The sequence below is a fragment of the Apteryx mantelli genome, chromosome 14 (genome assembly GCF_036417845.1).
Source record: "Apteryx mantelli isolate bAptMan1 chromosome 14, bAptMan1.hap1, whole genome shotgun sequence".
Taxonomy (NCBI): Eukaryota; Metazoa; Chordata; class Aves; order Apterygiformes; family Apterygidae; genus Apteryx; species Apteryx mantelli.
This window is the reverse complement of record NC_089991.1, coordinates 2,642,689-2,666,047: the sequence shown is the minus strand read 5'-3', so window position 1 is coordinate 2,666,047 and position 23,359 is coordinate 2,642,689. Positions and strand designations below refer to the sequence as shown.

The window sequence follows — 23,359 nt, the reverse complement described above, 5'->3', positions numbered from 1 at the left end:
AAGCTGCAGCGCTGGCGGCAAGCGACGCCGCGGAGCGCTGGTGACTAATTTGTCAAAATGGGGGTTTTCCCGCTTTTGCGCACGCCGCAGTGCTTTGGGAGAGCGGTGTCCCGAGCCCGCTTTCTCCGGGAGCGCCAGGCTCCTCCGCGCTGCCGAGCCCAACCACGGCTCCCGCGTTTCCGAGCTTTGCAAGGTGTCAACGGAGGACATCAGCTCCTTTTGGCACAGTTTTCTCCCCAAATAGCTAGGACAATTAAAAATACCTTAAGAAACACCTAGCTCCTTTTGTGTTACCCCTAAAAAATCTACATTAATCTGAATGCTCCCACTGCTTTATCACCGCCTGGAAAATGCTTCTCCATGGATTGAAACCACAGGAATTTCGCATGTGCTGTGGGTTTAACCAATGTCACTCTGCCAAATCTGTATCCTACGCTGCACGTACACATGAATGAAAACCGGAAAAGATGATAATCACGTTATGGTCACTGGGGATTATAAATAACTACTAGAAATTTTCCATGCTAAAGAATGCACCTGCATAATTTTATCTGCCAGTTCCCGGGACTAGCAACATTGGCTAAAGCGAGGGAAGCTGACGCAGTGTTTGCTGTTCAAAGTAATTTTGAAAATGACTTTTTAGCCCTTTGGACAAATCTTTATGTTATTTTCAGCAGAGAGGATAAACCTGAATACGCTTCATTACTGGGGGCTTTGGAGGCCTGTCCCTTCCAGTACGGCAACACCCTGCGAAATAAGGTTATTCCAGAGGTCTCCGCAACTTTTTTCCCATCAGATGGCTTTTTAATAATTACATTCTTGACTGCTGGCGAAGCGCTTTGCCTGAGCAGCGGTGGGATCCTGACCAACTTGTCTGTTAAAGTTAGACTTGCAAGTGAAAATCTGCCTGGCTGCAGCTCTCCAAATCTGTCACGGACTTTCACTTCCAATTTGCAAGCGTTTCACGCGGCGGAATGAATTGCTCCTGGCACGGGCGTTACTAAGTGGGAGGCTCAAGCTCAGATGCTCGTCTGACTCAGAAAGGACGTGTTCAGCCCCAGACTGTCCTGCCTGAGAAAGCGGAGGGCTGTGACTGAACCCGCAGCCGGTCTCCGCACGCCCACTCAGCTCTCAGCCCACAGCTTTCCAGGCGCGGAGAACTCATGCGATCATCTAATCGGACTTGCATAACGCACCGCTTCCGCACAAATTATCACCTGCCTTATCCAAAAGAGATGGAAAAAGGCAGTTCTGCGGGCCGGCATGAGTTACGGACGCTCCCTGCCACTGCATCCAAGGGACGGTGGCTTCCCGGTAGTGCCCGTCACGCGCTGCCCTGCCGGGGGGACCATGGGGGCCACGCCACGAGTTCAGCTTCCCGCTGCTCGGCCGCGGCAAGTCTTTGCAGAGCTGCTTATTTACGCAATAAAAGGATTTTAGCTGCTACAGAAAAGGGCGCAAAATTGCTTTTCACTCCCATGAGCGCTGATCCTGTAGTGATTGAAAAGCTGCCCCCAAATCACGCGATTGCTGCTCGCTCCTGCCGGTCCGTTTTCTCATCTCAGCGCCACCGGTGCAAGCCTGAGAGCTCGAGACGCTCGAGCATCCTGGAACCGCTCCGGATTTGCAGCCGTGTCGCTGAGACGAGAGTCCGGCCCCGGCATCACGCCCGCGGCACTGCTGCAGTACAAGCTTTTTTTAGTTCTACACGATATTGCCGGTTATTTAGCATTTTACTTTTTTTTCGGGGTGGAAAGAGGCGACTTCCACCGACCCTCGGACCTTACCTGCACCATTCGCTCAAACATGTGTGCTAAAGGCAAATAGGATATGTGCACATCCGCACAAGTAGGAGCCCACTGACTCTGGAAGAAAGCACAAGGAGCCCCGCGAGGCCTCGTCAGTCGGGACCGGCGTCTTACCTGTATCACTCTCTCAAACATGTGAGCCAGAGGCAGGAAGGAGATGAGCACATCGTCCTGTCTCGGAAAGATCACTTTCTGCAGGTGAAGGGCATGGGAGACAGAAAGGAAAGAAACACTGACAGGAAGACAACAAGAAGAGCCGTAAAACACCAAGAGGAGAAGCGGCACCAGGAGGAGCGAAAGGGCAGAGGTTGCCAGCAGAGGAAGGGAGCAGCGGCGCGGGCAGGCGTTAAGGCACGGCAGCGATGGAGCTGCGTTAGCAGAGAGCGGGAGGATGAACACAGAGGCCGTCCGCGCAGAAAACTACCCCAGCGACCCCAACGTCCTGGCCCTGGGGGGTTTCCAGCATCTCCTTCCCTGCTATTCTATGCGACGATCTGAATTAAGGTTATTAGGGCCTGCAGGTGCATTTACACATTGCTTCAAACTGGCCTCACTATCTGCAAGCGCAGTAGCGTAAAGCCGTCACCACCAGCAGCTATGCTTCTCTCTTGCACCCTTTTAAGTGCCCTCGCAATAAAACAATTTGGTTTTAATTGAACCAAAATGATGGCATTTAGCAGTATTTCACAGTTGGCAAATACGGTCTGGTTGTCCTGTTAAACACACGAAAAATAAAAACGGCTTCTTGGCATTTGAAAATAGCATTAAAATAAAGCTCCAAGTTCATTTAAAAAAAAAAAGTTCCACTTATAAAACCACTGAACTATGCAGAACTGGCACAAAAGTATGCAGAGAGCAAATCCGCAGTATTTTTCTGCTTTGGGTATTTTTTTATTTTGTTCACTGATATTCCTTCCAAGGCTTTTGCACTCGGCTCAGTTTTATTCCTGAGGTTAGATGCTGCTTCAGCGGGGCGGGCTGGCGGTGGACATCGTACACCGCCACCGACACCGCGCTGGTGACTGAGGCCGTTCAACCTACAACCACTTACACCAGACTTAAGGCTCAATCTGGTGTCTTCTACCGGCGTCACAGCCCTGCAAACACCTACACGCGCCAGCCCAGGGGGGTTTCTCCTATCACATGTCCAAGTTTGTTTAAAAAGGAGGCCTGGAAGTCTTGGAAAAATCAAGGATTAAGACTGCCATGTTTTCAGCATCGATCATAAGAGGAAAACAGGTGTGTTGTAACTAACTGTGCATCCCACATGGACATCGCTGCTTCGTATAACGGCCTGTTTGCTACGTATAGATCCTTTATGTTTGTTAGGCACCAGCTGCACATCATCCTTCACATGCTGCACTACAGCAGTTCTGCCTCCTGGGCTGCTTCCGAACAGCAGCTCACACATCGCACGAAACACATGATACAGCTACTTGGCCAGTGCTGTGTTTTTTAAAATACATATAACTCAAACTGCGACATACTTTAGTATCAATAAAATTAACCATTCTTGTAAATACCTATGTGTTCTCATATATATATTATATATATATACACACATATATATACTTCAGATGCATAAAGCTTCCAAGTAAACGGAGACGCTGTGCGGGCACCCCTAGAAGCGGGTACCGCGCTCTTTTTGCAGCACCAGCTGCAGCTGCGCCAGGCTTGTTTGCTCTTTCAGCACTTGGAGACAAGTTAGCTGATTCACAGGAGCCGGCGGCGCTGCGCGGAAGCGCTCGCAGCATCTTACCGACGGAGACGCGCGCGGCGGCGAGGGGTCTAGCGCCGCTCCACGCCGGAAGCTCAGACCCACTCCCGTTTCCAGAGCTGCACCCAGCAGGCGAGGTCGCCCCCGCCGCCGCGCAGCGCTTGCTAACTTGGGGTATTCACCTCGGTCACTTTGAGGAAGCCCGAGAAATCCGCCACCACGTTGCCGTGGGTCAGCATGGCGCCCTTGGGGTTGCCTGCAAGGAAACAGAGAGAGCCGCTGCAAAAGCTGAGCCGGCAGCTGAACTTCCAAAAGCTTAAAAAAATAAAAAAGTAAAAAAGGAAATGTAAAAAATATTTTCAAGTTCTCCGAGTTTTAAAACTTATGCAATTTTCACAATCATTTCTGTGCAGTAACATCTAGTAAAGCCATTTCTTACAACACTCAAAATTCAACGAAACGATACCGCGAGCGCAGCATAACCTGAATATCGTGCTGACGACACCGGCAGCAGCCCTACAGAAGCCCATGAGAGCGCGCGGCGAGCAGCTCCTCGGAGCCGGCTGTACGTTCCCAGCCGCACGAGGCAGCATTTGTTTCACGCAGCTTTTGACTAAGAATGACCCCAAATACCTACAAACCCAACTTCAAAGGTTGCTTTAGCTCTTAATTAGCCGGCGTGCTGGACAACCCAAAGGAGGTAGAAAACAGGTAATACATGGTATAAACCAGGCTACAGGAGGGCCCTTTGGGACTGTAAGTAGGAAAAGTCACCGATACCATCAACAGCAAGAGCAAAGGGATCCTTGCGGTCACGCCGGCCCTGCGGGGAGCCACCAAAGCGAAGGACTGCGTCCCACCAGCTCCCGCCGCTTGCTCCTGTATCGTCCACCACCCGGACCGGCTAGTTCCCAACCATTTGCCTTTCCACCGCCTTTTCTATTCCAAGAAGTTGCAGCTCAGTTTGAATAAAGATCCCAGAACCAGCGTACATCTCTCTCGCCAGCGTATTTTTAAAACGGCTCGTCTTAATTAGGTCGCACTGCTGTAACGGAGCCCCCGCGCGGCGCCGGCCCGAGAAGCGTGGCTGGGAGGCAGAGGAGCGGCACCCCGCCGCATCGTTAACCTTAACGGTGTAGCGACAGCCCCGCGAAACCGCAAGGCGGCCAGAACGTGGTTGCGGCTTCCTCGGCTCGGGAAGGGGCGACGGCATTTAACGAATCGGCGTCAGCACGCAAAAAACGCGCTCAGTTCACTCAAAGCCAGGCGGCTGCGCGCCCGCCAGCCCCTCCGGCTTCGCAGACGCAGCCTCTGCCCCCTCCCGCAAACCATTAAATAAAGGCCAGAACAAAAATATTAACTGTTGCACACATTTATTGCGCTAAAACCGGACATTTTGAACACAGAATGGATTTTACTGTAAAAGCCGCATTCGGTGCTCCAAGCGCCGCTGAACGATTCACTCGCAAACACTTACAAATGAGCACAGCGCCCGGAGAGCTATTTTGGACTAACTCTTACTTGCCCTCTTCCCAAAGTCACAGGCGAAGCCAGGGCTGACGCCCGCCGCGGCCGCGCTGCTCCCGCCCTGACGCGCCGGCCGGAGCGGCTTGCCGAGACCGGCTCAGGGAGACGCCGCTTGATTTCGGGCCCTCGTTTCCACCGCTGGGTGCGCACGCGGAGCCAGCCTGCAAGGAGATCCCAGGAGCCCACGCCAGCTGTAAATCCCTGCTAACGGCCCAGAAACGGTTCCCGGGATTTCAGCTGTGCCTAGTCTTTGCTCAGCCCCTGCAACGCCGCAGGCAGCCCGGCTTCGCCCGGTTGCACAAGTTTCTCTTCGTCACCATCCCGCTTGGCCCGGCCTCGCTCAGTCCTCGCTGGAAAACCCCGCGAAACGGTGTGCTTGTTTCCTAACGGGCATCCCAAATCGCACCCTCCAGCGACATCACGGCAAATCCAGCTTCCTGGGCCTCGGCAGACACCTGCAGGCTTTCCGGAGGCATGAAGAAGACTTCTCAGACTGGCTGAGAGCTCAGACTCGTTTATTTACTCCACCTCTGACTTTTTTCCCTTTTTTTTTTTTTTAAGGCAAATTGAGACGATCCAGCACCTCTGCTCAAATGTGCATCGCCCGCCGGCAGGCACAGCCCTCTCCTCCCTCCGTTCCTCGCCTGCAGCCAGGGTGAGCAGCCCCGGCAGCCTGTGATGTTGGAGGTTTCGAAGCAGAGCTCCGGTTCTCAGAGCCAGGATAACCCTCCTTCAGGAGAAATCCAGAAATCCAGAACATTTTCATGCTGGGAAGGGGAACTGGAGCTTTTGGGGCTGGGCTGGGCAATTCCAGTAAGTCTTAACCTTTAGCTCTTCAAGCTCTTTGGAGAGGCAACTTAACCGAATCGGTGCTCCTCGCTACTAGCCCTTTCCCAGAATTTCCACTTCTAGAGAGAAAGAAGGCAATTTTTTAGAGGGAGGCAATTTTCACCCCGTTAGTTGTAGGCGAGTCCTTGAGGAAAAGCAGGCTTGTTTCCCTGGAGCAGCCAGCGCGCACAGGCGTAGGCTGCTGTTTTGGGGCCACCTGCACGCTCCTGGCTCGTTTATGAGTTCTGATGATGCTCAAAGTACCGGTGAGAGCTGGGCAGCAAGCGCAGCGATCTCAACCTCTCCCTTTGCTCTGCGAAGGCACCTGGACGTCTGATCCTATCAATCACAGAGAAAAACACATTAAAACGCACTTCTGAGTTTACTGCTAACCAGCTAAAGTTATGTCCCACTCCACACTTTCAGGTTACTCGCTCTACCGTGAACACAAAGCGATACTTGGAACGCTTTAGATTTGAGAAAGCCCTTGGGGACATCTCCACCCAGCCCGAGCAGCCACAGCACGCTGCCGGGCGCCCTGGGAAACGCAAAACCCCACCAAGTAGAGCAAAAACGATGCCCGAAGGGGCGAAACCCAAAGCCTTTCCGTACGTTTGGAGCAGCAAGGGTTCAGACGCGGAGCGGGTACAGCAGGTGCTCACCTGTCGTTCAGTACAGGTCTTCTCCAGGAGGTGGGAGATGAAGATCAACCCTCCGCCTCCAGCCAGCCGTGCCGATCGGAAGGGGCAATCCCCTTCCTGGGCAGCCCAGGGGGCAAACGGCACCTCCTGTCCGGCTACGGAGGCCGGGCCCAGGCGTGCCGGGGCAGTCGGAGCAGCGGGCAGCGCCAGGAGGAGCTGGGCGAGCTGCAAGAGCAGCTCCGGAGGGCCCGGCAGCACGGTCCTCCTCTGCAGCCAAGTAAAAAGCGGTTTCCGAAGCAATCCCGTCCTGTGCGTTTGTGCTCTCTGCCCATCCGCTACCTGCTTTCACCATTTTTGGTAGATCTTAGGGGCGGTCACGCTCCTGAGAGTGTGCGATGCCTGCAAGCAGGGGGAGCCCCGGGCACTACGGACACGGTGGAGCTGGGGACTTTGGGGTGGTTAGGAAATGGAGAATGCAATGCCGTGCACCAGCATTTTCTTTCTTTCTTTTTTTTTTTCTTTTTTTTCTCTTTCTCTCTCTCTTTTTTTTTTTTTTTTTAAGATCTGCAGGAGATAAAAAACGATCAATCAAGTGTTCCGTATCTATGCTGCAAGATGGGAAAGAGAGAGTCCAGAGAAACACGGGCCGATTTCCAGACAACTGCAAAATCATACTGCCAAAACGCATGCCAGAGAATTCTAGTTAAAAATAAAAAATACCACTGTTTTTAATTTGCATATCTACAGAAACATATGAACATATGTATACACACTATACACACTTAAATATTAAAAAATGCATACAAATATCATTGCTGTGTCAGTGTAACAGTCTATTTGTGCATATTGAGGTGGTGCTAATAATTAATTTGATAATCTGTTCTAACACTTCATGATTAAAATGCTTATTCTTTTACCTGTAGTGCCACTAGTAAAACAGACGATTGATAGATCTTCTGGTCGAGGAGGCTAGAAATGCACAAGGAAGATGGGAAAATTGCATCAATCCAATGCGATACAGTCAATGGCAGAATGTTGTCATTGTATTAACTTAAAAATCAAACAATTATATTTCAAATCTGCCGTAAAATATATACCCCAGATATAAAAGACCATCGTAAAACTCTTTTTATCAGGTTTCTTCAATTGATACAGACTCCCTTTCCCCCTTACGCATTAAGGGCATGCTTTAGGGTCACAAGACTGACGAAATACTTGTGTCTCAGATATGGCAAAAAAACCCCAAACTATTGTATTCAATAGTAACTTATTCAACACTATTGATTACCAACGTGACCCTTGTAGCATCGGAAGATCATTCACACAGGCTGCAGTAACAAACTGTGTTTGCTAAACGCAGACATTTGATAACAGCACTAAATGATATTTAGGCTACTGGTTGTTCGGAAATTCTTTCTCTTAAATGTGCCGTTTGCTACTCGCGGCATGCGCTGGGGCTCACAAGGCACATAACACCGGTTTCTTTTACGGAGAGAAGCTGCGACCGCGGGCGACGGCGGAGGACGCTCCCGAGGGTCCGGCCCCGCCGGCGCCCCGGCTCGGGCAGCGCGGGACGACGCGCTGCAGCCCGCCGGTCGCGCTCGCCTCACCGAAACGCGGGCAAAGCGATCGCCCGCCGGCGCGACGGCACTCACCACGGGGACGTGGCGGCTCTCGCGGCCCCGCTCCTGAAAGAGAGCGGAGAAACAGGAGTTACTCCCCCTTTTGATCGCTAACGATCTGCAAACAGCCGGGGGCGATTCGAGCGAGAAGAGGGAAATCATTGACGGCGAAACACCGGCGCTCCCGAGCAAGGAGAAGAAAAACTGCTGCACCGCGCCGCCAACGGGTGCACAAGCTTCCCCGCCGCACGTTTTGGACCCCGAGCGCGCCCCGGTGCCGGGAGGTTCCGACGGCCTCTCAGGAGGAACCGCGACGGAAACGAGGGCAGGAGAAACTCGCCTCCACGTGGTGCATGGCCTGGACGCGCACCCCGCAGCGCGCACCCCTCTCCTGCAGCTCCCTCTCGAACGGGTCCATGAGGATAATGGAGCGGAGCCCCGGCGTCTCCCTCCTCTCCACGTGGTCCAGGAGCACCCGGGCCTTGTCCGGTTTGTCGCAGATGACTGTGGAGATGTCCGCTGGAAGGAAGAGTCCAAACACGTTGCTTTTAGTAAACTGAATTGCTGAACGCAACACCGGCTGCTGGTTCACAGCTATCGCATCGGTTTTAACACTCGTTTCAGACTTAGGGCAGCGATGCTGGGGTGCAATAAACATTTCTCTTAGAAAAACCCCCGCAACTTCAGCTAACATAAACCAGCTCTGAAGCTGCAGCTGATGCCTGCAAATACCCTAGGACTCAGCTCAACACCAGGACTGCAGACCAGGTGGGCAAGCCTTAGCAAGTCTAGGAGACAAGGTACCAAAGGAGGAGCAGGGCGGCGCTGGCGTGACGCTCGCAGTGGTGACGGGCCGTCGGCACCAGCGGGAGCCGCGGGAACCCAACCGCTGCGCACAGGCTCCCCAGAAACCAGCAAAAACGCCAAAATTGCCCTCCCTGGCCCGAATGCCAGCAGGGCCTGGCCCTCGGAGCGAGACGAAAAAACCCAGTTGAAAACAGCAGTGTCCTGAAGGGGGGAAATAGCCCAGAAAAGGAAGGACGTTTTAGAAAAGGGGGACGAGCACCACGGCTCTACCTTCGCCTGTCGCCTCTTAGGTGTAAAGTGACAATATAGAGCGACTAAAGCGACCCAATTTGTCGTGCCACAGGCACTCAAAGTGCAAGAACGGAGGGTGTAGGAAAGACAAAATAACCCTGAGGATAACTGCTAAAAAAGAGGGTCCTGCAGCTGGACACAAAATCACTACGCAATCAGCTAGCGACTCCCGGCCAAGACGAGCAAAACCACGTCCGGCGGAGAGCCGAAGACGGTGAATCATCCCCAGGAACAAAACATTACGTTCATGCTCTTTTTACCTGTGTTGATGATGTAACGGATGGCTCCAGGGCCCAAGGTGTCGTACAGGGGAACCACCACCATGGAGTAGGTGTAGCAAGCCAGCTCGGAAATGATCCACTGCAGGAAGGCATCGGAAACCAAAAGTAAGACGGGGGCAGTGGCGACGGATTGAACACATTTGAGAACTAGCTTAAAATACAGAGCGAGCTCACGAGTCAGGAACGCTGCTAGCAGAGCGTGCAGTTAAACCCCAAATCTCACCTCGGGGCGGTTTTGGGCAAAGACCCCGATAAACTGCTCTGTGGATGGCTTACATCCCTGCTGGAGCAAGCCCGAACCCAAAGCTTCTGCTCTTTCAGAGACCTGGAAGTTGAAGAGGAAATAAAAGCATAAAAAAGAGCAGTACGAGCAATAGCAATCTAAGCAAAGTCTTATCGACCCTGGGAAGCTCTCGGGTTATTGCCCCGGCCATCCCAAAGCCCCATTTCTATATCATCGCCAGGCATTAGGGACCCCGCGACGCTCCTGAGGTCCCCCCGCGCCCTGAGCAGCTGAGCTCTGCTCTCCCGGACGGCTCCAGCACTCCTGCATCCCGCGCTCCCGGTCAACGGAGAGTTCCTGCCCATGTGCGGAGTATCCGGGATTTCAGGCCACGCCGGCTCCAGCCTGGAGGCGACCGCACCTCAGGGGCGAGTGATGCCGAAGAGCGATATCCGCTGTTCCCAAAGCGGCCGCGCTCCTCTCCGGAGTAACGCGGCCGGGGTCGGAGCTCCGCTTGGCAATGCCCTGCAGCTTTCGCCCGTGTCCGGGACACCCACAAGCAGGACCGTGGCCTTAGGGGCAACTCGCACTGCGCGGGTGCCAGCCGCCGGGGCATTCCCAGCGGGAGAACCGCGAGTGCTTGGGCGGCACATCACCAGCCTCCCGGGGCTTACTGCAAAAATTCACCTTAAAAAAAGTTCACTCCACTCCTCGGCACGGGAAGGACGAGGCTACCGGGGGAAGCCCGCAGGAGGAACCCGTGCCAAGCTCACCTCTTTGTAGGACAACCACTGGTAGGGCTGCTTGGGTTTCCTGAATCCCAGACAGGGGCCGTTTTCTAAAAGACATAAGATAAGACAGAGATTACCAAGTTACGGGGGTTGGGGCCGAGCACTAGTGCACCGCACCGCACCGCGCCGCCAAGACGCGGCAGAATAAATCCACCGTTATCGAGGTCAGCTCTCGCTTCGGAGGCAAAGCGCCTGTCGAGCAAAGGCGAGACGGCCTGGCGCAACGGGAGACCGGCTCCCGCAGATTTCCAGCACGGCTGCTTCAAGCCCCCTCTCTCAGCTGCGGAGAGTACAGGAACAGTTTGCACAGAAACAGCCTTATTAAAACATATTTCCCCTACGACAGTGCGAACACTGCTGTCTGGTGGACGCTTTCATCCCAATACGAGCTCCTGCTGCTGTAGCTGCCTCTGATTTAAACACTTCAAAGTGAAAACTACCATTAATATCAACGGCCACTCCAAAGGGGGTACGACAATATGTGGCACTACATGCCAGGAAGAATATTTGAGAAGTTCGTTTAATTTGCTCTCTGCACAGAATCCATTCCCCTGTGCATCTACACAGTTATTCATAAACCTCCGTCACTGCAGCGGCACGGTGCAGAAAACTGCAGGGCCACTGAGGCTTTTGGTGGCTCTGCAAATAATAATCCGACGATGAAACTGGTGTGTTCAAGAAGTCGGGACATCCAAATAACGGGCAGGTGCTTCAGGATCCCATAGCAAGCTTATCCAAAACGCCGTCCCAGCGCCTAGGCGCAGAGGCTGTAAGGCTTCCAGGACACAACCAAGCCTTTTCTGAGAGCGCACTGGATCTTCTCACGAACAAGGTGAGCGTCACAAGTAGCAGACGCACGAATAGGTATGGATATAACAGGGAAGAGGCATCACGGCTTTTGGAGTGGGACGTTACATCTCACGAGCGTGTTTGGACTCTCCGAAGGTATCATCAGTCGCGTTGGCAAGTACAGCTGGATACAGTGTGCTTCACTTCCCAAAGAGCTTCTGCCAGAGCCCCTTACCCAGATTTCCCAAAAACGCTGTGCTATTGTGGCGTAAAAAGGAAGGTGGATTAATAACTGATGGCAAGACAGGGCGCAAAGGCAGGAATGAAGATCGGGTTTTGCAGTGCTCGGATCGGTCTCGCTGAACACAGCCGTAAGTGGTCTGGCAATGAATAATGCATGACGAGGTTTGCTGACGTTACAAAATTCAGGAGAACGATAACTAAAGCTGTCTGCCAATGGCAGCAAAAAGATCTCATGATACCAAGAGACCGCATAGTAAAATTTAATGCCGTTAAATGCAAAATAATGCACACTGGGAGCAATAACCCTAATTATAAACCCATAATGATTACTTATAAATCAATTATTTAGTTATCAGTAAGAAAGACCTTGGAACTATTTTGGATAATTCTGAAAATGTCAGTTAATACTGAGAGAGAACAAATCAGGAAAACTTCATAACGCCTCCGAATAAATCCACGGCACCTCCGTCCTGGTTCATCAGTGCCGGCCTTGCAGCTTCACCTCCACAGGATAAAACAGTGCTACAAAGGGTACAGAGACATATGGCAAGGACGAGTGGAAGAGGAGCGAGACCACTCCGTACCTGAGGACATTTAATGGAGTGTAAGAGTCAGTTTGTGAAACTGCAAACTGGAAGAAGACACCGATGGCTAGAAGACACCGATGGCTAGATGGCATGGAGGTGAATGACAGATGCATGCGGTAGGACCGGGACCCCCTCGACTTTCAGACTTTGCAGGGATCTCTGCGTCCTGCGTGTCCACACTGAACACTCACCAGATATATTAAATCCTCTTCTGAAGACCTCGTACATGGTTCTCGCATCGTCGTAGTAGTGAGTGAGCAGCTGGGTGCTGTCGCCTATCACGGACCTCCGCGCACCGTCCAAGCCCTGCAGGGACCAGAACAGCACAGAGTCATCGGGACTTCTGCAAGCAGGAAAGAAAAGCATCCCAACGGCTCGAAAGCTGCCTTTAGGAGCCGAGCCGCAGCTGCGGTTACCTGGAACAAGCTCGGGCTGTTGATGTCATGGACCTGAAGCTCATTAGACTGCCTCATCGTTTGGTCGTAAACATATTTTGCAACTAGCACTTATATCGTGCACAATAAAAGCTTATGCTCCGCAAGTAAAACAAAGAAAAATAGCATTTGGTTTTCCACCTGCTTTTACCCAAGCTGGACTTTTAAGTCCCGTCATGGGTCTTTCACCTCCCTCCACCCCCAAAGATGCTGCCTGCTCCCCGGCAATCTCTATGCACTTACCACAACTCTGATGTTTTTAGACAAGTGCACTTTTTTCTGAGCAAACTAAAAATAAGTACACTTTCTACTCTAAAGTATCATCCAAATACATCTTATATTAATGGAAGAATTTCAGGACAATTGAAGGTAATTACATTTTAAAAATGGAAAAATACAGAAAATAAACAAGCCATTGCAAGTCGTATTGAACCTACCACACCCAGCAAAGAGAAAAAACACCAGCTTATTTACCCTCCCCCCCCCCAGCTGGACTGATTCCCAAATCGAGAGAAACCCCATTTCCAGCCTGAGGAAAGCAAAGCACGCTTGGCAGCCGCGAGCGCCGTTCTTGTCTCTCCTCGCACCAAGATGCTGCCTGGGAAGCCTACGGCAACGCTAGAGGCATCATATTCCTGCACTATCGTTCGGAGGTGACTGAAGATGGAGATGAACTTGTGAAATGAACCCGAGGAGTCCAAATAACACCGGGAAACTGCTTTCCCACAGAGCAGAAGAGGACTTGACCCTGCTTGTTGCCAGAGGAGACAATTTACAGTTCCCAAAGAGACGTGAAGAGGAGTAAAAAAAAATTTGCAAATAACAGAAAAAGGCTTTTGCTAGGCTCAAACTATTGCTGGGGGGGGGCTTGGTGACGCAGAGGTTGCAGTGGGGATGTTAAGGTGGTCTGAAGGAAGAAGGAGAGGGAAGGGGCTCAGCGGGGGACGGGCGAAGCGCCACGTGCTGATGGTTCCTGCTTAGCAGGTCATCAAGATCCCAGCACCTCCGGGCACCTTCTCAAGCCACATCCCGGCTAAAACAAAGGATAGTCCAAACAAAGGACAGATTAAAATAGAGGACAGACTCCAGACTGAAGCCATTAAGAGATAACGGCAGGAAGATAAAAACCAGGATAATAGATAAGGCCATAGATAAGGGCAGATAAGGGGAAGAAAGACAGTGAGTAGCTGCTAGTAACTCAGAGGTGGGCCAGGACGGAGAAACAAAGATCAGGAGATGTTGCCAGCTCCTCCCAGGCACAGGCAGCACATTCAGGAACCAGGACCTGGCTGCAGCCGAAGGGCAGCGGCAGGAGAGGGGATGAGGAACGGATGGATAGGTGCACATCCCCACAAGCGATCCCGGAGGCACCGCTCGGACGCAGGCGTCTCGGAGTTAACGATGGGGAAGAAAATGTCAGTGTGGGTGATGGGTATCAGTTACGCTCAAAAATAAAGTCACTTTCCCCTTCCAAGTCTCACATTGAGCGTTGATCCGCTGGGCTGTAGCCGTGGGTAATAGCAGCCCTGGTAAAAATGCTGCCGTGCTGCTCTTCCCATTTCAGCTATGAAAAAAGGGAGGAGAGAAGCCACCACCGTGCTGGAGGTTCCTGATCAGGACTGACACAACTGCGCCTCTGGAAATGCAATTTGCACCCGCTAGAGATGACAGCGCATTGCACCGTGGGCCAACTGCTCATGGAGACGGCGTCACCGAGTGCAGCGGGGTTTAGGAGGCCCCGGGTGCAGGCAACGCTCACCCACTCGTGGACAACAGGTTCACAGCGGGTCTGGTACACCCTTGCCCAAGGCACAGAGCACGAGTGGAGCAAGAAGGAGTGCAACGATGACTTTGCTGTGATGAGGACCTGCTGCGCGTTTCTCCTGGCCAAGAGAAATTAGAATAAATAAATAAATAAATAAAATAAAACAAAAAAAGCGGATGACGGAGTGAAACGATCCCCGGCAGAGCAGACTACCTAAGCGATGCCAGGCTGAGGTTGGGAAGCCCTTGATAACAAATCAAATCGCCTTCAGCGTCCTCTGCGGCCGGCGGCGCTGCCCTTACCTCCACTTCTGCCGACTGCCTGGAGAGGTCGCAGGGCGGCTTCACCGCCTTGGGCCGGCTGGCGAGCCAGTAGGCCAGCACGGCCGCGAAGGCGCCCAGGCCCACCAGCGCCGTGGCCGGCAGGCTGCGCAGGAGCTGGCCCAGGTCGTCGAGCTCGGGGAGCCGCAGGCCCCGCAGCACCTCCGGCGCTTGCATCTTCTCCGCGACGGAAAGGGCGAACTCTGCAAGAGCCAAAGGGACACGGTCAGCCGGGGCCCGGGCACGGAGCGAGGCGAGGCGGGAGACGCTGGAAAGGCTTTGCCGCGCCGACTCGCCGAGAAGGGGACCGGCGAGCGCGGAGCGGCGGTCAGCTCGCCCCTGCAGGACGACTGGACGCGGACGGACAGCGGGCAGCTCGGCGACAGGGTGGCAGCCCTGCTCTGCAGCGGGCAGGTGCCGGATGCGCTCCAGGACCTGGCTAAGGGTACGGCTACCACTGTCCTTAAGGTATAAGCCGAAGTTTTTCCACCCTGCCCAGGTAGGAGCTGCAAGCCTGGCGTGCCTCAGCCCCGTGCGTGGTGCCGGGCAGAGGGAGCACGCGCCCGCAGGCAGCACGCCGTGTAGACAGGACCTGCAACACGTGCCCTCAGGCAGCACGCCATGCAGACAGGACCTGCAACGTGCCATGTAGACCTGCCCTGCAACACACGCCCGCAGGCAACACGCCGCGTAGCCGGATGTGCAACATGCGCCTGCGTGCAACGTGCTGCATAGACCTGCCCTGCAACACGCACCCACACGCAACATGCTGTGCACAGGACCTGCAACATGCACCCACATGCAACACACCAACACCACGCACACCTGCCCTGCAACACGCACCTGTGTGCAACACGCCACGCAGACAGGACCTGCAACGTGCCATGTAGACCTGCCCCGCAACACACGCCCGCAGGCAACACGCCGCATAGACCGGACGTGCAACACGCGCCTGCGTGCAACGTGCTGCATAGACCTGCCCTGCAACATATGCCTGCATGCAATACGCCACATAGACCTGCCCTGCAACACGCACCCACACGCAACATGCTGTGCACAGGACCTGCAACATGCACCCACATGCAACATGCCACACAGACCTGCCCTGCAACACGCACCTGTGTGCAACACGCCACGCAGACAGGACCTGCAACATGCACCCATGTGCACCACACCACGCAGACCTGCCCTACAACATGCACCCACGTGCAACACGCCACGCAGACAGGACCTGCAATATGCGCCCACGTGCAACACACCACGCAGACCTGCCCTGCAACACGCGCCCATGTGCAACACGCCACGCAGACAGGACCTGCAATACGCACCTGTGTGCAACACGCCGCACAGACCTGCCCTGCAACCCAACTTTTTGCATTCATTCTAGCTTTGCATTCTCGACATCGAGTTCCTCATGACTGATGTCACTGCGAATTAAAAGGTGACTCAAGTCCAAAAGCGCTCTGCTTCGTAACGTGCGCGTTTCCTGGAACACGAAGCGGGGCTGCCGCCCGGGGATAAGGGGCTGCGGGATATCAGGCCGGGCGCACGCCGGCGGGACCCACCCTGCGGCGCCGGGCTTTGCTGCCCCGGCTCACGTCCCTGCCCTCCCGCTGGGGCCCGCGGAGGGGCTTCGAGGCGCTCGCGGGCGCAGTGACGCCTCCGCGCCCGTGTCCAGCCCCGAGGGAAAGGTCCCAGGGCACGGGCGGACCAGAGGGGCGGAAGGAGCCCTCGCCGCCGGCAGCCTGGAAGGAGGCGGCCACCATCGCCTCGCAGAAGTCCCCGGGAGAGGGCTGTTATCGTGCATAAGCAACAAGCTTCTGGAAGGCAGAAGCTCAGTTTTCCCTTCCAAACGGGAGCTGCTGGCCACGGAGGTCAGCCCATCTCAGCAGCAAACTCGAGAGATCCCTGCGAGCGCAACGTCCGCGAGGATTTTAGACCCTTCGTGATTAAAAACATGTGCAAGCGCCTCTTGTTCGTGACTCACTCCAGGAGCGCTGCAAGGCATCTCCGAGGATGCCGCGGTGACGGAGACCGTGCAGTAATGGGAAATAATATCAGAAAATAACGCGGGAGTCCGCTCGGCTTTCTGCACCAACGCAGGCGCAGGAGCGCTGGGGTCCTGGGGGAGCGAAGCAGAAATGCTCGGCACGGCGAGGACAAGCGTCTCGCACGGCTGCTTGCGCTTTCCTACCTTCACTTAATAACCATAAATCCCGTGAAGACTAAACGTATGCATAAACTGAAAGCAAGTCCCCGTTCTCACCGGTAAACTCAGCAAGTCAAGGAAAGTTCTCAGCGCTTTCGATTCCTCTTATTCGACCTGAGACCTGTAACTTCAGTCACCGACCAAACCAAACCGAAGCCCCCGATGGGGCTTTCTGCCCCGCAGAGCGCCCGTCGGGGGGGTTTTGCAAGCCTTGGCCTCGCCTCTGCACGGCGCGGGGCTTCGCCACCGGCCCGGGAGCGAGCCGGGCGCGCCGGCCAGACCCCAACCCCGCCGGACGCACACCGCAATTAAGGGCAGGATTCAAACCATCTCACGGCTGCGTCGCCGCCTGAGAGCTTTGGTTTACTGAGGCTAAGGGATAACAGCGTCCGCGGGCGGAAACGGCCGCTTGAAACGGGCAGTTCTTACCCCAGCCGCCTAACTGCGGACCGTTTGGTAGCGTAAATCAAAGTACGTGCAACGTCCGACGGGTTTCTGAACAAAAATCTGCAGACGTTAACAGTACAAAATGTTCCCCCGGCACAAATAGGAAAAACGAAACGTGCACATAACTCATCCATCCATCCATCCCCGGGCACCCGCATCCCTGCGTCCCGGCCGGACGCGGCGCGGCCCCTCCGCACCCTGTGCTTCGGGGATGGGACGGGGGGCGAAGGGCTGAGGAGCCGCGTCCCCCCAGCAGGAAGCTTTCGGAGGCGGGCCGCAGCACACGCGCTAAAACACCAGGCCATTGCCGTTTTCCGTCCCTCGAGAACACTCCGCGCCAAGCGTCTCCTACCAAAGCCTCGCCACGCAAACCCGGCGATTTCGTATGGCGCTTTGGCACCGCCAACCGACCACGAATTCCCACGACCGCCGTAACCGCGGCCGGAGATGCCACCGGCGAGTTTCTGCCGGGAACTTCTGCAAAGCTTGTTTGCACGCGCGCGGAAGACGAGGAGCCGAGCGCGGACCTTCAGGCCGTACCCCAGCGCGTGTCCGGCTCACGCCGAGGCTCGGGCGAGAGGGCATCGCGCTCGGCTCCGACGGCAGCTCGCAGTTACAGGGATGCAAGAAGTTTTATGAGAACAAACGATCTCACGAGATATCCGCCACAAGATCGCAGCTCGAATCTTGGTTTCATTCCAGCCACAAACGCAATGCGGGGTTTGTCCAGAGCCTGAAAACTACCTCTCATTTGTTTTAATTAAAGAAGAGAGAAACGCAGGGGCGCTCGGGCGACACCGGCGCCTTTCTGTTTTCAGCCCGCTTGGAAGCGAAGCGGCTGCAGTCCCCGCCGCGACGCACCTCGCCTGCGGCGCTCACGGAACGGGCCGCGCCGCGGCTCCCCGTGGGCACGGAGCCCGTCTGGCAGCGCCAACCACAAAGAGGAAACGCGGGGTTACGCACACACCGACTGCGACACGGGGCTGCTGACGACCTCGCAAGAGGGTTAAATAACCTGCGAGTCTTTATCAATTGCTTGAGAAGGAGCAAAGGGGCTGAGAAACGTCCAGGGAAAGAGATGAGCACGAGGAGCACCCGGAACCACGGCAGATCCAGCAGAGAGCCCAGAAGCGAGAGGGCAGACGCGTTATTCGGCTCGCGCAGCTCTGAACGAACCCTATACGCTTCCTGTCCTACATATGCAGCCATGGTACAAACACGCGTCGCTGGAACAGAAACCCCACATACATCGTCTGCCACGTGCTCCTCAGCAAGCGTCCCAGACGCCAGCCCCAGGTTGCCTTGGGCAGCCATCCCCAGCCTCGCGTCACCTAGACGTGCCTACGGGGACCCTTGTACTCAGCAAAGGTTCATCGCACGTAACTGCCCGGGATTCAGCAATTCTTGGGATTATCGGCCAACCTCGGGCTAACGCTATTGAAAACTTTCCCGAACTTTAGGTGCTTTTGCTCCTACAAAGCGACAGGCCGCCGTTACAAGCCCTTCTCCCGCTTGGTGTCCCCCCCTTCAGGCGGATGGCGCCGGAGGTAATCCTTCACGGCCTCCGGGTAATCTAGCACTGCCTTGACTTCTGGGGCAGGATATTGTCATCAAAACCGTTTGCCATCAAAAAACGCCCCTTTGCCCTCGAAACAAACTCTTGCACGTGCTTAGCTTGACCCACTGTGAGCGAAGCAATGGACTCCAAGGGTCATGGCACGTAAAACGCAGCTACTGTATATCACTCAGATTACACTTAATTCTTTGCAGGGTCAAGGCATAAAAACATATTTATGTTAAAAGCCCAAGCAAAAGCAGCGGTCCTCATCGTCTGCGGTTCCACTGCAACTCAGGGGGCTGTAATTGAAAAGAAACCACCAGTCCAGCTAAGCGCGCAGCTGCCCGTTCGGATGATTACGCCGGGATTTAGCGAGCGCAGGCAGGCGCGAGAGGGGCCCAGCGCCGAGCAGGGACGCGGCGCGTCGGCACCGGCGCTGCACAGCGGCACGCGGCCCTCGCGGCAGCTGCGGCGCTTCTCCGAGGAGCAAACCCCGGGGAAAAACCCGGCGGGCAGGAGATCAAACAGACGGCGGTTATAATTTTTATATTTTATTTTTACTAATGGAGAAAGAAAAAAAAAAAAGAAAAGAAAAGGCCTTCTCTGCTCCCAGAGGAATCCGAGCAGCGCAATCTGTTAAGCTGGCGCCGTGCCAGCACGACTCCTAAAGAACGGGGTTTCAGCGGTGCCTAAGCCTCTTTAGCCTGAACCGCTTCCGTGCCCGCGGAGCCGGCGGCGGCTCCAGCGCCCCCGAGACGGGCAGCCGGGCTCGGGCGGCCACGGGGGCTGCCGCCGCCGCTCGGACGAGGCACAGAAAGCTCATGCCGGGCCGCCTGGCGACGCTCGCGCACCGCCTGCCGCTGAGCGGGGAAGGGGCAGGGACGCGGGCGCAGGACCGCTGCATCGCAGCGCGGGGCCGCCGTCTTCATCCGGCCGGAGCTGCAAGCGGCACGATCTGCCGGGAGAGGGGAGCGCAGAAAAGTGCTCTTAGAGAGAACAACAGCAATGCACTAACCAGGAACATATATATATATATATATATATATATATATATATATATATATATATATGCATGCATATATATACACATATATGTGTGTGTATATATGTGTATACACACACACACATGCATATATATATTTAAAAACGTGTGCGCGCATGTGTGTATATATGCATATATATATATGTATATATTTCTATAGAAAGATGCACTTCTCTCTGCTCAGGGTGACTGGGGATTAACGCCCCTGCTGTCCGCGTTATTCCCGAGAGCCAAACTCTCCCTGCAAAACGCACGGAGGGGCCGCGGGGCTGCTGGTCACACGGCGCTTGGCCAGGACCCTGCGGCGGCGCTGGCCTCCCCCTCGCAGCCGCGCTGAGGACGGAGCTCGCGAGCTGCAACATCTTTGCAAGTAAAAAACTCTTTAAAAGGAGGAAAAGCGCTAGCAACGCCCCCGGGAGCGCCCGGCGCTCGCCTCCCACCTCGCCGGCTGCTCACGCCAAAGCCACTACTAAGAGGCTTCCTCCTGCCGCCCCCACCTCCTCCCGCGATCAGTAATAGCTCACGGATGTGAACTATTTTTAGGTGAAACCTAAAAATACCTTCCTCAGCACCGAGGAGATCAGCCGCTAGCGACGCTCCGAAGGATCGGCGACACACGGAGAACCGAGACGGGCTGCCCGGAGCACCGCGGAGGCCGCCCGGATAGCGCAGCAGAGGGAAGCCCTCGCAAGGATTTTACGATTCCTACCGGAAGGAAAAACCCAGCAGCTCACACCTCTGTTGACTCTGAAGTCTATCAATCACCTAGGACGCAGCGACCAAAAACCTCATGTCATTACACTTGTTACCCAGTGCTATAACATGATAAACAGTCACAAGGTTTTATTGACCAGGGTGTTAAAAACCTTAGCCCGTGGCTTCGGCTGCCGAGTTTCAGTTCTGGAGGACGCTTTCAGAGCGCCTGCAAACCTCAGTTCTTTCCCCGAGCGACCCGTGATTATCTGTAAATCTCCTGCACAGGGAATTTTTTGGAGTGACGTCGGTGGGGTCTGATTGTCCCATATACTGTGTGGTTCCCGGATGCCTTGTGACAGGCGGTGAACAAACAGCTTGAATAGTTGCATCAAAACAGTCACCTGAGGCAGCGCACAAGGAGAAGCCCTGAACCTCCAGAGAAGGCAAAGGCACCTGCTCCCACGACAGCCACTTTTACGGAGCGAGAAAGACGAAGGCGGCTTTCTGCATGCAACCCCACGGTTCGTCACCGGGCAGAGTTTGGACATTTGCTCTCAAAGACCGATCGGATCTGGAAAACTCGAGGAACGGCTTTAGGGGCCCCGCAGCAGCGTGCGCTTGCGCAGCCCCCTCGGGAACGGCAACGCACAGGCGTCCCGGCCCCGAGCCTCAGCGCCCAAACACGTCCCTGCCCGGGGACCCGCTATGATAAATACAGCTGCATCCTTCACTTGAGCTTTCTGCAATTAAGATCACGTTAATTACCAGGGAAGCGCCCTGCAAATTCCGGCAGTTTGCTCGAGGACCCCGTCTGTCCACGCGGTAGCAGCACGGGGACCCCAAGGGCACAAGCACACCCAGAGGAGCAGGGTTTCATCCAGACCCTGCGCACACAGAACGGGACTGTCTGCACCAAGTCTAGGCTTTCTCCCAAAACAAGCTGGCAACTGGAGAAGGCTTTGAAAGTTCCTCAGAGCTCGTCTGGCAATTCCTCAATAAAGCAAAGGGCAAGAGAGGACGGGTTAAGAAAGAGGCAAAAAGATCTGAAGTAGCAGCTCCTTCCTCCTCCTGCAGAGCGGCTGGAGATGTCCAAGTGGAGACTCCCACCAAAAGCAGCTTCGGCAGGAGAAGCACCGTGTCACAGCCCCGCTCGCCGTGCAGCCCTGCCCAACGCCCCGGCCAGCGGCGATGCCGCCCGTGGGAATGCACCCGCGGAGCAGGCACCGCTTTCGGGGTGGAAAGCGGCAGGACCAAGGCTTCGGGCATGCACAGGACCTTCGGAGCAGGCCCAGCAGCTCCCCGAGGGCCCTAAGCACCCGCACGCCACGCGGCGACGGGCTCTTAACACAAGCATCCGCGTGCTCGACGGCTGCGCGACACCTTGCAGACCGCGGCGCTCGGCTGTCACGGCCCCTCGGCACGGCGCTGACGTGACGAGCGTCACCAGGCCTGCGGTGAGCAGGCGGGGGGGCAAGCGGGAAAACCCCTTCCCAGCACCTCCGCCTGCCGAACCGCTGCCCGAGCAGCCGGCCCCAGCCATGACGTCCGCGGGCCTCACCGCAGCGTGTTGCCAGACCGCAGCGCGTGGCTGGACTTGCCACGGCGCGTGGCTGGGACTTCACCGTGGTGGGAACTTGCTGCCGGGACCTCGCCACAGCGCATGGCCAGACCCACCACAGCACATGACCAGAATCTCACCACGGTGGGACCTCGCTGCAGTGCATGGCCAGAGGCACCGCAGCACATCACCACATCCTCCCCATGGTGGGATCTCAGTAGTTGCACCTTGCTGCAACGCATGGCCAGACCCACTGCGGTGCATGGCCAGGACCCTGCCACGGCACTCTGGCCCCCAGCCCGGAGCCGGGCAGAGCAGAGCACCGCAGAGATGCCCCAAGCGTGCCCAAACTGCAGAGCTGAAGCCTGAAACGGAGGCAGGAAACAACCCGCTGCCTCTGCAGCCGATCTCGCCCTGCGCCGGCCACCTGCGGGGCCGCTGCCCTCAGCTCGCCAACGCCAAGGCCAAGACCAAGGCCAAGACCAAGGCCAAGGCCAACGCCAAGGCCAACGCCAAGGCCGGAGCGCTCCCCCCGGCCCGGCTGCTGGGAACGTCTGACACAGCAGGAAACTGCAGCAGCCGCAAACTCCCACTGCTCTTATCGCTTCGTGCCCGGGCCGCCCGAACCGCGCTCGCACCGCGGGGCGCAGGGGGGCGGCGGGGAGCGCCCAACCCCGCGGGGGGGAGCCGGGAGCGCCCATCCCCGTGGCGGTGGGGCGCCCCGCGCAGCGCAGCGCAGCGCAGCCAGGGCCCCACCGCCGCCGCCTGCGCGCTGCGCTCCGCGCCCCGGGGGCCGCCACGGCTGCTCACCGAAAGCTGCTGCCGAAGCAGCGCACGCGAAAACGCGGCAGCACTTACAGCTCCGCCGCCTCCGCGCAGCCTCCGCGCACGGCGCGGCTCGGCGCCGCCCGGCGCTCCCGCGCGGCCGCTCCGCTCCGCTCCGGCTCCTCTCCGCGCGCGCCCGCGCACCGCCCCCGCGCACCGCCCCCGCGCGCCCGCGCACCGCCCCCCCCCCGCGCGCGCACCCGCCCGGCGGCTCCGCGCGCCCCCGCGCGCCGCGGCCGTAACCCCTGCGGCGCCGGAGCTGCAGACCGGCCCCGAGACGCGGGTTGGGAGCAGGACGGGGGGGCCCGGGAAACCCCCCCCCTCCCCGAGGCACCCGCTGAATTAAAACC

General features: G+C 56.0%; 1 protein-coding gene and 1 long non-coding RNA gene across 4 annotated transcripts in view; both read right to left on the bottom strand.

The window, feature by feature from the left end:
• ACSL6 (acyl-CoA synthetase long chain family member 6) overlaps positions 1–23,128 on the bottom strand; it is a 34,497-nt gene extending 11,369 nt beyond the window's left edge. Inside the window, exons 1-11 of one of the 3 annotated variants that reach the window (XM_067305006.1) lie at positions 23,043–23,128; positions 14,657–14,877; positions 12,347–12,461; positions 10,519–10,583; positions 9,746–9,847; positions 9,502–9,601; positions 8,484–8,662; positions 8,177–8,209; positions 7,439–7,490; positions 3,708–3,781; positions 1,923–2,000 (exon numbers count right to left, since the gene is read on the bottom strand). In XM_067305006.1, coding sequence (XP_067161107.1) covers positions 1,923–2,000; positions 3,708–3,781; positions 7,439–7,490; positions 8,177–8,209; positions 8,484–8,662; positions 9,502–9,601; positions 9,746–9,847; positions 10,519–10,583; positions 12,347–12,461; positions 14,657–14,851 — 993 coding nt within the window. In that variant the 5' untranslated portion in view covers positions 14,852–14,877; positions 23,043–23,128. Of the gene's footprint in view, positions 1–1,787; positions 2,001–3,707; positions 3,782–7,438; positions 7,491–8,176; positions 8,210–8,483; positions 8,663–9,501; positions 9,602–9,745; positions 9,848–10,518; positions 10,584–12,346; positions 12,462–14,656; positions 14,878–23,042 lie in introns of those variants that run through there. The other 2 variants (XM_067305005.1, XM_067305008.1) reach the window with 2 other exon arrangements.
• Positions 4,882–7,054, bottom strand: LOC136993361 (uncharacterized). The gene is made up of 2 exons (XR_010885654.1): positions 6,543–7,054; positions 4,882–6,219 (listed from the first exon to the last, which is right to left on the bottom strand). It is a non-coding gene; the product is annotated as an uncharacterized lncRNA (long non-coding RNA).
• Positions 23,129–23,359: the final 231 nt, after the last annotated feature.